Raw genomic sequence first — 14,443 nt, forward strand, 5'->3', positions numbered from 1 at the left:
ATTCATTTCATATCTTGTGAACATCCAATATGTGTGATTTAGTATAACCGCTCACGACTTATTTGTGTTCTTGGTAAAACTATTCACAAAGGCTTGACTTATGTATTGGTATGACATTTATTAGTGAAACCGATCTTAAGCAATCACCGGAGATGGTATGATCGAGTTTGTGATTTGTTGAACCGAATCTGGGTAAAGGGGAACCGATCCTATGAAGAGGTGCAACACATCACAAAGGGAATCAATCCTTGTATGAGGTGCAACAAGTTTGTAGAAGAAAGGGGAACCGATCCTATGGACATGTGCAACACGTTTTTAGGCAAAGGGGAACCGATCCTATGGACATGTGCAACACATATAAGTTATATACCGTATATATGTGGTGAACCGATCCTAGTACCTAGTCAACCAAATTTTGGAAAGCTAGTGTGACTATGCACAATACTCACATGGAGGTAGAACCGAAACTTATTTTGGTAGAACCGTTAAACCCATGATTTGTGAGTGAGTGTTTCTTAATCAATCACATAGTTCTTGAAAGTCAGATGAACCAATTATAAACTTGTTTGGATGTGTGGCAAATCGGCTTCAAGGTTGTAAGTATGAAAGAGGACTTACAAAGTAAGGATGTCGACATACTTTGAACACGTACAATAATGTTTATCTTTTATTGTTCAAAGTTATTCCTTAATAGCTACAGGAAGAAAATCCAAGGATCGGAATATAAATAAGTTAAGAATCTTTTAATTAAGGTTGTTAATTTTATTTTAGGAAAATGAGAATTAGCAATGTGCATTTACTAGTTGAGATTTTCCAAAGAGATTTTCGGTCATTATTTTGGACAGAGCATTTCCAGGAATTATGGAAACCGAATTTGGAATATATTGAATATCTTTGAGAATATTTTCGGTTTTGGAAATTCTTTGGTGTCCAAACTTCCTTGTCTATAAATACTTGAAGTTTGCATTTCTAGAAAACTAATCCTTCGTGACAGCAAACTTCCTCGGTTGTGTTGTTACTGGTGAAGCCGCCTATTCGGAGAGGAGAGTAACCTAATTAGGAGAAATCTCTTACGGCCACTCAGTTTAAAGTCTTCTTTGGGATTGAGAAGCTCTACGAGTACCGTTGGTGGGAAACTAGATAATTGTGGTATATCTCGTGTTTTCGATTTATTTGATTGACTAACGGTGGTTGAACTTTGATTGCACCTAGTTTGTTTATGCTTGAGAATCTTCTCTTCTGATATAAGATTCACTCAAACTAGATCGAAGTTTCGACATGGATCTTTAGACTGTTGTTAGTGCTAAAGACGATCCTGTGATAATCCATTGTTAACAGACTCCGTTCTGTGCGTGATTGATCACAAGAGATTCAAGTTGTTGTGTGCAGGTATTTATTGAAGATCTAATAAGATATTGAAGATTTCTGATTTTGGGTTCATAATCTTTGGTGTGCAAAATACTTGTTTCGGTATAAGAGGATCCAACTATAATCGGTTTATCCTTGTGGTAGATTGGATTGATTAGTTGTATAGATCGGCATCAATACAATTCTTCGGATTAAAGGTGTTGTTGGCTTAATCTTAAACGATTACCTTTGGGTGATTGAACATAAGATAGATCTAAGGACCTGATGAAGGAATTTATGTTGACATAAACGGAAGAGCCTTTTTCCGACTCATATCACTTGGTTGAATAGAGTTGATACCAAACAGATTTGTTGTTCCTTTACAGTTTGGAATATGAATCAAAAGAATTGTTCCAAGTACGTGACTTATTTATAAGTTGGAGGCGTGGGAATACAGAAGTAACTAGGTGAACTATAGGGTTAGTTACTTGGTATCAACTATACGAAGTTAGTGTAATTTTGTGTAGCGGCTTAATCCTGAGAATATTCAACTGGACTAGGTCCTGGAGTTTTTCTGCATTTGCGGTTTCCTCGTTAACAAAATTTTGTTGTGTTATTTACTTTTACATTCTGCATTATAATTGTTTTATACTGACAAGTGAAAAGTACTATGGAAAATTCCTGTCCATTATGCACCCCCCTGTTGGAAAATGCCCAGACCATCACCAACCCATGGAGCTGCACAGGTTTCATGGGACTGCCGCATTGAACTCTTCAGTCAATTTGCAGCATAAATTTTAAGGGAGCGAGTGAGATATGTTATTTCAGATTCTACTATATGATTTAAAAGACATACGCGTAATAGCCAAACATCCGTTAAAACAGAATCGAAACTCGTTAGATGGTGTTAAATTGAAAGTTAATGAACTACGTTTCAACTCTTGATTGCAAACATGGATGTCACATTCCCTTATTTTATATATATAGCTAGTAAGAAGAAAACCTCTCAAATCCCTTCAGTAGCTCCTGTTTTCTGCGTTACCTCAACTTCACTTTCATGTCCTTCTTTAGTGCAATTTTCTAACTCCTCACAGTATTCTACTTGTTTCTCTAATTCCCTCTTCTCCTCCTCCTCTTCGACTACGTCCTCCGTCGACGAGCTCTTCTCTTCTTTCACGAATCCGACCGCCTCTCCTCCGCTTATCAACTTCTTCTTTTTATTGTGCTGTCTTTCCAAACTCTCCAACAACTCCTTCAAAGCTTTCTCTTTTTTACGCCTATTCTTTATCAAAATCTCACTGATATCAGCTGGAGTCATCTCTGCATCATCAATAACTTGCTCCATACCTTTCACAAACTCATTCTTCAACAAGTCTTTTTCATCCAATCCAACATAGTTTTTCAGCAAAACCTTCAAAGCTTCAAATGAACAAAAGCTCATGTGGATGTGCATATCCATCCTTCCGCTTCTTAGTAATGCTGGATCCAGTTTCTCAATGTGATTTGTAGTGAAGATAAATATTCTTTCACTCCCACAACAAGACCATAACCCATCAGTGAAATTTAACAAACCTGAAAGCGTCATGGAACTCCCACCATCAGGACCAGCACTAGAATTTGACCCGGCTACTTTTGTAATTTCTGTTTCCAGTGGAGTTTGGGATTTCCTTCCTGGTTTGCTCCTGTTGGTGAGATTGATGGAACAATCTATGTCTTCAATCACAATTATGGATTTCGATGTCGTCTTCATTAATAATGTGCGGAGATCCGAATTGGTATTAACTTCAGTTAATTCAAGATCATAGATATCATAGCCTAAGAAATTCGCCATAGCAGCAATCATACTTGATTTTCCTGTACCAGGAGGGCCATATAGAAGGTACCTGTTTTTCAAACAACATTAACATGAATAATGAATTTCACAACCACCTCATTATACTACTATCAGTTAGCATCATTAGAATTATAACTGCAATTCAAAAGGGACTAGCGGCGCAGCCGCGCAGCTGTGACTATTTTTCTTGTTCCTAACATGGTGCATCTAACAGATGAAGACACTAACAAAAATACACATTAGTACAATCTACTGCAATTCAAAAGGGACTAGCGACGCAGCCGCACAGCTGTAACTATGTTTGCTATTCCTAACATGGTGCATCTAACACTAACAAAAATACTCATTAGTAGTATCTGTGGGCATGGGCAGATCATTGCTGCAGGACATACTATGTTAGTCCTGTGTTTGTGCCTAAATGGGCTGGTCTACATATTTCTGCAAAAAATGAAATGAAATGAAAACAGAAATTCAAAAGCTTACCCTCTTTTCCAAGCTCGCCCAGTTTGTTGATAAAAAGATTCACCTTCTGCAAAGCTTAAAAGATCATCCATAATCTCAGACTTCTTAACAGGATCCATAGCTAAAGTCTCAAAAGTACTAGGATGTTTAAAAGCCACAGATTCCCATGGATGCCCTCTGTCAACAGATCCTCCGCCAGAATTTGTATACAACAAACGATCTTGATTCTTTCTTCTAATTTCATTAGCTTTACTCAGAATATGATCAAGATATGAATCTAGTATCAAACTCTTATCCTTTTTCTTGATTTTAAGAGTAAACCCTCTTTTCTCTTCTGGTAATGGACGCCATGAAAACGATTGAGATTGTCTCTGTGTTACAATATGTTCCCACCAGACTGTAATTCCATTAAAATTATCAATAATTGAACCACTACTTGATAACCCAAATGTTAATGAAGTTGCATTCAGAGCTTTTGAGAGACTCAACCGGTTCCCTGTGACTGAAGCGTATGTGCTGAGATAAAGCTGAACAGCGTTGTAAAGTTCATTAGTATTCACTCCATCAATTTCTGTTATATCATAATAACAGTATGGAGAAAACCAGAGAAAAAACTTATTGAAGAACTTTGAAGCTGCAAATCTTAATTCTGGTGGAAATACAGAATGGAGCAGACTTTGACAGAACGCCAAAACACCCATTAATGAAGCTAGAGTTGTCCATATCTCCTTCATTTTTTTTCCTTTCTCAGCAAATGAAGAACCAATAAGCAATTAGTGATGAATATATAATGGGTTTGTCAAAGGGATTCAGATGAGAAAAGGGTTTTCTAATCTTTGACTGAATTGGAGTCTTTTTTTCACAGCTATATAAAGTCTTAAAATGAAGGAAAGAAAATAATCTTCATTTATTTGGTTTTATTTTTCTGGGTCTTTGAAGTAAATATGACGTTAGAAAGGTGAAAAGGAAAGACCATGGGAAGTTTCTTTTGTATACATCAACTGTGAAGAAAAGGTTAATAAATTGACAATAAGAGAAAGGATATATCATCAAGAAATGGCCAAATGGGAAGAACATTACAGATTGGCTTCATGTGTCATGAAGGAGTAGTTCAAAACAATCCAAAAAGTATGAAGAAGACTTTGTTTATTGAGATGATGTGTTTAAAAAATTCATTGGAATGTGATTTAACATCTAATAAAAACAAAAACAAAAAATCAAAATTCTTACTAGATAGCCAATACCAACTGCACCTTTTCCTTGATGAATACCAAACAAATTTTCATCACCTTACACTAATATTATTTTGATTTTTTTTATATATGCTTTTGGTATAGGAGTGATAACATGATCATGTTAATGTATTAACATGATTTCTTTTTAATTAATGACAGGATATCTTTAGGGATTAGAACTTAGACACTTAACTATAGAAAATACTATGATATTGGGATTAGTTTTAAAGTCTGCAATTGCATAACTCACAATCTCTTCCTCATATAAAAAAAAGTACCTTCATGAGTTTGTTGATTCATATCATAATAAATGTAGTCTTGTAATTTCAAGATTGCTGCCCGTGTATCAAATTACCCGAAAATGTACTAAATCCATATAAAATAAAACTATTGTATCGATTTGCTGGATTGGTACATCCATGTAATTCGGTACGTCCCCGTGGTAATCTTGTGATCATTCCTATGTTATCCCCGTAAGGGATGAGAACGTGACTGGCTAAAGAATGTAACTAGGTGGACTCATTGAAGATATGTCAACTCTACCAAGAAGTTTATCTTCACAAATTAGCCATTGTACTTCTTGATTTGAGAACTCAAACACTATTAATCACTTTGATTTACGATCTTTGGATCGTTTTAGTGATATTTGGTTAGATTTTCTGATTATCTCCTAAGTCAGTTCTAGAATTAGGCGGTTAGAAGTTAATCAGAGAGGGGGAGAAGTATTCGAAGTCTGATTCCTATGAATGAAATGATTCTGTTTACATTCTCAGCCTTTTACAACCATGAACATGAGGATTACATGTAAAATGACTTAATATGTGGTGGTGGGTCCTAATAACATTTTCCCGCTCTGCACATACTCGGACCTGAGACAGCTCTTCATTATTAACATCTAGTTTTCCAGGTCTCCACTTATCTGACAACATTGAGATTCTTCTTAGCTCCGTATTTGGGCTCAGGTTTTATGCGTCTATCTTCATGTCTCTTTTGTGTTTGGAAACTCGTGGCTTGATCATTAGACATCTCGTTCAGGTCTTTGGCATCTGGCTTTAAGTCTTACTCCACGTCTCAGCTGTATTACTCTCAAGTTGTCAGTTTTCGGGTAGATGTTATATTTTGTTATCTATATATTTGCCCCAAGTTTAATAAAAGTAAGTCCATAGCCTTCTTTTATTAAACTCCATCTCATACATTAATAGCTCGCGTTTGTGAGTAGTTTTTAGCTGAGAATAATTTCTTAGAGAATAGCTCTTGGTTGTCAACAGGTCGTAGCTTTATTTATGCTGACTTTTATCATCTTATTTCGCTGACGTTTTATAGGATTCCTGGGTATCTAACTGTGGTGTGTATTTTATCTTTTCAAATCCCTTCAGGGTGTTTTGGGGTTTTCCATATTGTACACCTGTCCCCTTTTCCTTCCCAAAAGCGAAGTATCTTTTCAAAGATATCAAATATCAGATATTTTCTATGATCTTGTAATTTGTCCTGTCATGTTATATCAGGTGTTTCATACCGCCTTAAATACTTAGTTACTTTATGTAACCTTCTTTGTTCTGCTTTTCCATTGAGTTGTTTTTCTCTTCAATTTAGCTGATGAATCTCGTGATACTCAAATATTCTTTAATCAATATAGTTTTATTCTAACCCTAGTTATTAACACAACTCTCAATTTTGGAGTGTTGTTCACCTTCTTTGGAACTCCAAAATTTTGGTAGATTTTATTTACCCACTCCCCGTCGTGCACTTTATTGACTTTTAGTAGTGGGTTGTCGTTATATATGTCCTTAATGCGTGCAGTGAAGTGGGTTTTTTTCGCCATTCTGTTGGTTATTACTGTTAGAGCATTGCTCATTCGAACTCGCATGCATTGCTATCTCAAGCATGTTTGTCAATGTTAGTGATCAAAACTATAAGTCTTGATTTCCAGTCTACTATAGCTAAGTCTCGGACTAGGATAGAAAGTGTAGTTGATCTCAAGGACTTCATGGCGATTCATCATGCAAGAAGAAGAACTACTCAAGGAACCGATGAAACTTCTCGACAAAAAGGTATGTGAAGACTTGAACTTATCTGTCACTCAAAGTCTATCTACTCGATCTCCTACTTCTTGAGATAAGAAGTCGTATGTTATATATATACTTAGATTATACACATTTGGTATTTCGAGCCGAGTATACCTCGCCTATCTATATCTCGAAATATGTGTTGGTAAGCGTTTCACTTCGACCATGTTTATCTTTACTTAGTGACAAAAGTCATGATATGTTTCAATCACTTTGAAAATTGCTTTGACGAGAAATGGTGTAACAACTATATAACGTCCTCTAAGAATGATTCAATGGTTGGAATGAGAGTTTAGATTACATAACCAATTATGGACATAAGTATTGTTGTGGAAACACATATGTGCATAAGTCCTTGATGTTATTTCAAATTGAGTTGTAGTAAAAAGTTCGTTGAGACTTGTGAAAGCAATCGATTTTAGACTTAATTTTAAAGCAAAGAAAATAAAGCAAATAAATGTTGATAGGTTGTGAAAATTATGGAGAGGCTGGAGCTAGGATTTCACCATTCATCAATAGTTATGTGGTTCTAAATTAATTTATATCATGCAATTTAAACAATTGATTTGATTCTAAAGTATTGCCAAAATCAGATTTCCAAAATATCAAATGTTAGTCGCAAGTATCACAACTACCCAACAAATTTCAGCCCTTTAATCGACCCAGAACTCTTTCAAATATCAATCGAAAAATCACACAGTTCTGTTTTTATTTTCCCGCCAAAATTCAGTTTTGAAATATTGAAGATGAAGTGCCCCTATCCTGTTCTGGGGTGCGAATAGCAGATGGGTGCTGAGGAAAAATTTGGGTACTGAGGATGAATTTGGGCTACGCATAACCTTGGGTTACCCTTAGCCAAATCTGGGGTCCGTATAGCAAATGTCCTCCAAGGGTCCAAATAGCACTTTTTGAGCAACTTTTTCCACACAAGTGTATTTCTCCAAAAACACCTACACAAACATAAAACACCATAATAAGTACAAAATCAAGCACTAGCAATATAGACACTGAGGACAATTCAGACACAAAAATGTGTCTATCAAATACCCCCAAACTTATTATCTGCTAGTCCTCGAGTAAATCTAATATAAAATGACTACACTTAGCACGTGCAACAAGCCGTTAAACCGCTAGGTGTCCCTAGCGGCGGAGTGTTGTCTCCGGAGGGTTTACCAGAGGTGTACCCACAAAACCTTTACTCCGGACCCTAGCTATCTACGCAGAACCTTGGAAGGCACTAAAGAATCTCCTTGGTTGGCATACAATCATTGACTATAGGAGGAAGTACTCTGATGCGAAATTCCAATTGTTGTACACGAGTTTGCACTCAGCATACTAAAATTCATATATAAGTGACAGAGCTCTACTCAGATAGTTTCTAGACATCATAACCGGAGTCAACCAATCACATGGAAGATTAAGAAGATGGATAAAGAGAAAAATAGATGGTTCAAAGTGAACGGTGTTTCCCATATCTGTCTGAAATCCTCTGCCAAGATGAACCTATCCTAATGGACTGAGATACCAGTCTGACTAATATCAACACAACTTACATATACAAGGGGACCAGTGGTCGATAAACCTAACTCTAGGTCAACACAACTGGCATATACAAGGGCACCAGTGGTCGACTTTATTGAATTTATTCCGGTTGGTCTGATGGTCTGGTCTCAAACTTTTTTTTTTTTTGGGTATCTCAATCACCCTATTTCACCTAGCAATGGTAACAACTTGAGTCGTGTGCCCCACCAAATCACTTAAGAAATAAAAAACATAAGGGATTAGGATTCAACGAGTTATGGCGAAACTACCATGTTTTTTTAATTCTAACACCTGAGCTCTGTGCTTTTATGAATAGACTCTTTAGATGTTTCCATCTAATCATATTGGTTCCTCAACTCCTTCAACCAAGATGTTCCCATCCACTTAGATTGGTTAGTGCCAACCTTAATAAGCATAAAATTTTAGGCTCTGGAGTTTATTTATTGCAACTAAAAGCTAACAAAAAGTTTATTCCCCACCCCCAAACTTAAATCTAACATTGTCCTCAATGTTTCTAATGAAAGAGAAATACCAAAAAGCAAAGTAACACGAGGAATCAGTAAAGAGAGAAGTCGGAAAGATAGTACCTGGGTGAAGAGAGAAATCAAAAACTAATATACAACATACAATCGCCTCGATGGTCAATCAAGGGTAAACAGGGTCCTCCAGAGGGACCTCCTCAACATCACCTGTAGGAAAGGGCTCTAAAAAGGGTTTCAATCTCTGACCGTTAACCTTCGAAGAACTACTACCATCTGGTGTCTCGATCTCAATAGCTCCATGAAGAAAGACAGTGCGAACAATAAAAGGACCCGTCCACCGAGAACGTAACTTCCCAGGGAAAAGATGCAAGCGGGTATCATACAGAAGAACTTTTTGACCTGGAGAAAATGACTTTCTTAAAATGTTCTTATCATGCACAAGTTTCATTTTGTTCTTATACTCCTTCGCACTATCGTAAGCATCTATACGAACCTCTTCCAACTCATTGAGCTGGAGTTTCCTATGGGCTCCTGCCTTGTCAACTGAAAAATTTAGTTGCTTAACATCCCAATAATCTCTATATTCTAACTCAACAGGTAAATGACATGCCTTGCCATACACAAGCCTATAAGGCGACATTCCAATGGGGGTCTTAAACGCAGTACGGTAAGCCCATAAGGCATCAGTAAGCCTAGACGACCAGTCTTTCCGATTAGGATTAATTGTTTTCTCTAATATACGCTTTATCTCCCTATTGGAAACCTCTACCTGACCACTAGTCTGTGGATGATATGGGGTAGCTACCTTATGTGTAATACCATATTTCTTCATAAAAAGCCTAAAAGGTCCATTACAAAAGTGCGTCCCTCCATCACTAATTATAGCTCGCGGCGTACCAAAACGTGTAAGTATATTATTTTTCAAGAACTCAATCACAACCCTATGGTTATTTGTTTTACACACAACCGCCTCAATCCACTTAGAGACATAGTCTACAGCGACAAGGATGTAAAGGTTACCAAAAGAATTAGGAAACGGACCCATAAAGTCAATACCCCACACATCAAAGACCTCAACAACTAAAATAGGGTTCAAGGGCATCATGTTCTTACGGGAAATGGTTCCTAACTTCTGGCAACGCTCACAAGTAACACAGTGACTATGGGAGTCTTTAAACAATGAAGTCCAATAAAATCCACACTGAAATATCTTAGCAGCAGTCTTCTTAGCACTAAAGTGACCCCCACAAGCATGATCATGACAAAAGGAAATAATAATGGACTGGTCACTCTCAGGTATACATCTCCTAATAATCTGGTCTGGACAATACTTAAACAAATAAGGATCATCCCAAAAGAAGTGCTTCACCTCGGCTAAAAACCTAGAACGATCTTGTTTACCCCAATGTTGGGGTATTCAACCAGTAAAAAGATAATTCACTATATTCGCATACCAAGGTGCTTGGGTAACAAAGAACAGTTTTTCATCAGGAAAACTATCTCTAACAGGAGGAGAATCATTAAGGGTATCCACAACAAGCCTAGACAAGTGGTCTGCTACTACATTTTCTGCACCCTTTTTATCTCTATTGTCTAAGGAAAATTCCTGCAACAATAGGATCCATCTAATCAATCTAGGTTTAGTATCCTTCTTGGAAAGAAGATACTTCAAAGCAGTATGATCAATAAAGATTATGACCTTAGAACCTAAGAGGTAGGATCTAAACTTGTCTAAGGCAAACACAATAGCTAATAGTTCCTTCTCCATAATGGTATAGTTCAACTGGGCATCATTCAGAGTTTTGCTAGCATAGTAAATCACATGAAGTAACTTATTTTCTCGCTGACCTAGCACAACACCAATAGCATAATATGAAGCATCACACATGATCTCAAAGGGTAGGTTCCAGTTGGGTGCCTCGACTATGGGGGAGGTAGTGAGTAAATTCTTAAGCTTCTCAAAAGCCTCTAAACAAGCATCATCAAAGACAAACTTAACTTCTTTTGCAAGCAAATTGCAAAGAGGTCTAGAAATTAAGCTAAAATCCTTAATGAATCGACGATAATAACCTGCATGCCCTAAGAATGACCTAATATCTCTTACGGTTTTTGGGACCTGTAAAGTTTAATGAGGTCAACTTTGGCTCTATCTACCTCTATACCCTTCGAAGATACGATATGCCCTAGAACAATTCCTGAACGAACCATGAAGTGACATTTCTCCCAATTAAGCACTAAATTTGTTTCCTTACACCTATTCAAAACTAATGACAAATGATGCAAAGCACTCATAGAAAGAGAACCAAACACTGAAAAATCATCCCTAAAGACCTCTAAGAACCGTTCTACCATGTCAGAAAATATGCTCAGCATACAACGCTGAAAGGTTGCAGGGGCATTACATAGACCAAAAGGAATGCGTTTATACGCAAAGGTACCAAAAGGACAGGTAAAAGTGGTTTTCTCTTGGTCTTCTGGGGCTATGACAATCTGATTATAACCGCAGTATTCATCTAAAAAGCAATAATGGCTACGTCCAGCTAATCTCTCTAGCATTTGGTCGATGAAGGGAAGGGGAAAGTGGTCCTTCCTAGTGACCTTGTTCAATTTCTTATAGTCAATACACACACGCCAACCCGTGGTCACCCGGGTTGGGATTAACTCATTGTTATCATTTTGGACTACAGTAATACCGGATTTCTTGGGAACAACCTGAACGGGGCTGACCCACTTATTGTCTGAAATAGGGTAGATAATGCTTGCATCTAACAACTTAAGAACCTCGATTAGAACTACTTCTTTCATATTAGGGTTCAGCCGACGTTGCATCTCCCTAGAAGGTTTGGTGTCACTCTCTAAATAAATATGATGCATACAATCAGTAGGACTTATACCCTTAATGTCTTCTATGGTCCACCCTAAAGCTTCCTTATTATTCTGAAGGACAGTCACTAGCCTACTTTCATGATCAGTATCCAAGTCGGGTGCTATAATCGCAGGTAAAGTTTCAGATGGGCCTAAAAACACATACTTCATGGAATCTGGTAATGGTTTAAGGTCCAACTTAGAAGGCTTTTCTAATGAAGGAACTAGGGTAGACTCAGAAACAGGTAGAGGTTCGAACTTAGGTTTCCAGCCATTACTAGTGTTTATCAAAGGGGTTGAATCTAACAAAGCATTCACCTCATTAATCATATCGTCATCATCAAAATCAATCCTAAAGTGGGCTAGGCATTTCTCTAATGGATCTTCTAACAAAGTGTTTGGTAATGACTCCTCGACTAATGTTCCTATCATGTTCACCTCTTCTATATTCGAGTCATCTAGTTCAGAGGGTAGCTTACTAATATTAAAAATGTTCAGCTCAATAGTCATATTAACAAAAGACAAATTCATAATACCATTTCGACTGTTAATGATCGCATTGGATGTAGCTAAAAACGGGCGACCTAAAATCACTGGTATTTGGTTCTCTGGGTCAGGGACAGGTTGGGTATCTCGGATAACAAAATTCACTGGATAAATAAACTTGTCGAACTCAATAAGAACGTCCTCGATCACACCACGAGGAATTTTAACGGACCTATCAGCTAACTGAAGTGTCATCTGGGTAGGTTTCATCTCACGAAGTCCTAGCTTAAGGTACACATGGTATGGTAGTAAGTTCACACTGGCTCCTAAGTTAAGCAAAGCTTTCTCGACACGGTATTTACCTACTGTGAAAGAAATAGTAGGGGACCCTGGGTCTTTATACTTAGGAGTAGTGGTATTCTGAATAATAGAACTCACATGACTAGCTAGGAAGGCTTTCTTCTGGACACTAAGTTTTCGCTTTCGCATACACATATCCTTAAGAAACTTGGCATAAGCGGGAATCTTCTTAATCGCATCTAACAAGGGGAGGTTGATAGTAACCTGCTTAAAAACCTCCAATATATCATTAAAGTTGGACTCCCTCTTAGTTGGAACTAGCAGCTGGGGGAACGGGGCTCTGGGAACAAAGCCGGGCTCAGCATGACCCTCATTAGTCTCTTTGGAGACTCTGTCAGTCTCCTCATTTTCTGGCTCAGCAGGGTGAACTACAACATTTTCACTATCAGGCATGGCAACCTTATTGTCAACTTTCTTTCCACTCTTAAGGGTTGTTATAGAATACACATGATTGTACGATTTCTCTCCTTTAGGGTTAGGATCAGTTTGACTAGGAAATCTTTCATCTTCTCTTTCCCTAAGAAACTTAGCTATTTGGCCGACTTGAAGTTCTAAGTTAGCAAGAGACTGGGAATTATTCTTAAAATTTTGCCTGGTTTCTTCTTGAAAACCACAGTGGTTCTTTGATAACATCTTATGGTTCTTTGCTAACATAGTAAGGGTTTCTTCTAAGGTGGAGATCTTTTTCTCATTCTGAAACTGAGGTTGACCTGAAGAGTTCTTAGCATAACCAAAACCTGGGGGAGGCTGAGAATTACTAGACTGTCCTTGATTCCGACCCTTAGACCAAGAAAAATTAGGATGGTTTCTCCAACCAGGGTTGTAAGTCTCTGAGTATGGGTCAAACTTCTGACGGTTCTCAAACCTAGCATTGTTATAGAAAGCATGGGCTTGCTCTTCACTAACCTGACCTTCCCAAAACGAGTTATTAGGTTCTACTCCACAACTAGACACTTGAGAGGCTCTAAACCTATCATCAGGTTCAACAATAGACCTATGTTTAGGATGATTCAATTGCAAAGATTCTAACCTTCTAGACAAAGCAGCAAACTTAGCATCAGACCCGAAGCTTGTATCTACCACATTGGTGCTACTTCTATTGACCAAGAGTCTTTTGGGGGGTTCAAAACAAGACTCCCACTGTTGGGATTTTTCAGCGACAGCTCCTAAGAAGGTGAAAGCATCATCAACACTTTTACTAGTGAACTCACCAGCGCACATAGACTCAACCATGGCTTTGGTTGAATAGTCTAAACCATCATAAATAATCTCTACGAGTTTCATCTTATCAAATCCATGGTGGGGACACTGGTATAGGAGATCATTGAATCTCTCTAAGAACCTATAAAAAGACTCTCCCTCTTGTTGCACACTAGCACTAATTTTCTGCCTAACGGACGCAGTTTTATGCTTAGGGTAGAATTTCATGTAGAAAGCAGCAATAAGTTCCTGCCATGTTTCAATGGATTCAAATGGTAGGTTGTTCAGCCAGGTCTTGGCTTTATCTCTTAAGGAAAAGGGAAACATCTTAAGTTTCAAGACTTCATCAGTAAGGTCTTTTATTCTAATTGTCCCACAAATTTCCTCAAAGTCCCTAATATGAAAATAAGGGTTCTCATCATCTTTTCTTAAGAATATAGGGATCATCTGAAGAATACTAGGTTTCATCTCGAAATTAGCCGTAGTGGCTGGCAATTTAATGCACGAAGCTCGGGTGGACCTAGTTGGGAACATGTAATCTTTCAAAGTTGTCATTGCTGGCAT

General features: G+C 37.7%; 1 protein-coding gene across 1 annotated transcript; it reads right to left on the reverse strand.

Moving 5' to 3' along the window:
• Positions 1 to 2,166: 2,166 nt before the first annotated feature.
• LOC113275545 (AAA-ATPase At4g25835-like) lies at positions 2,167 to 4,543 on the reverse strand. The gene is made up of 2 exons (XM_026525072.1): positions 3,665 to 4,543; positions 2,167 to 3,230 (listed from the first exon to the last, which is right to left on the reverse strand). The coding sequence occupies exons 1-2, from the start codon at positions 4,375 to 4,377 to the stop codon at positions 2,354 to 2,356; spliced, it is 1,590 nt and encodes a 529-aa protein (XP_026380857.1). The 5' UTR covers positions 4,378 to 4,543; the 3' UTR covers positions 2,167 to 2,353.
• Positions 4,544 to 14,443: the final 9,900 nt, after the last annotated feature.

This window comes from Papaver somniferum, chromosome 4 (genome assembly GCF_003573695.1).
Source record: "Papaver somniferum cultivar HN1 chromosome 4, ASM357369v1, whole genome shotgun sequence".
Classification (NCBI taxonomy): domain Eukaryota; kingdom Viridiplantae; phylum Streptophyta; class Magnoliopsida; order Ranunculales; family Papaveraceae; genus Papaver; species Papaver somniferum.

Bases quoted from the DNA above. Each gene is read 5' to 3' on its own strand.
- LOC113275545 (XM_026525072.1), bottom strand. From the start codon at position 4,377: ATGAAGGAGATATGGACAACTCTAGCTTCATTAATGGGTGTTTTGGCG. The intron at 3,231-3,664 runs GTAAGCTTTTGA...TTTGAAAAACAG, and splicing joins GGGCGAGCTTGGAAAAGAGG to GTACCTTCTATATGGCCCTC.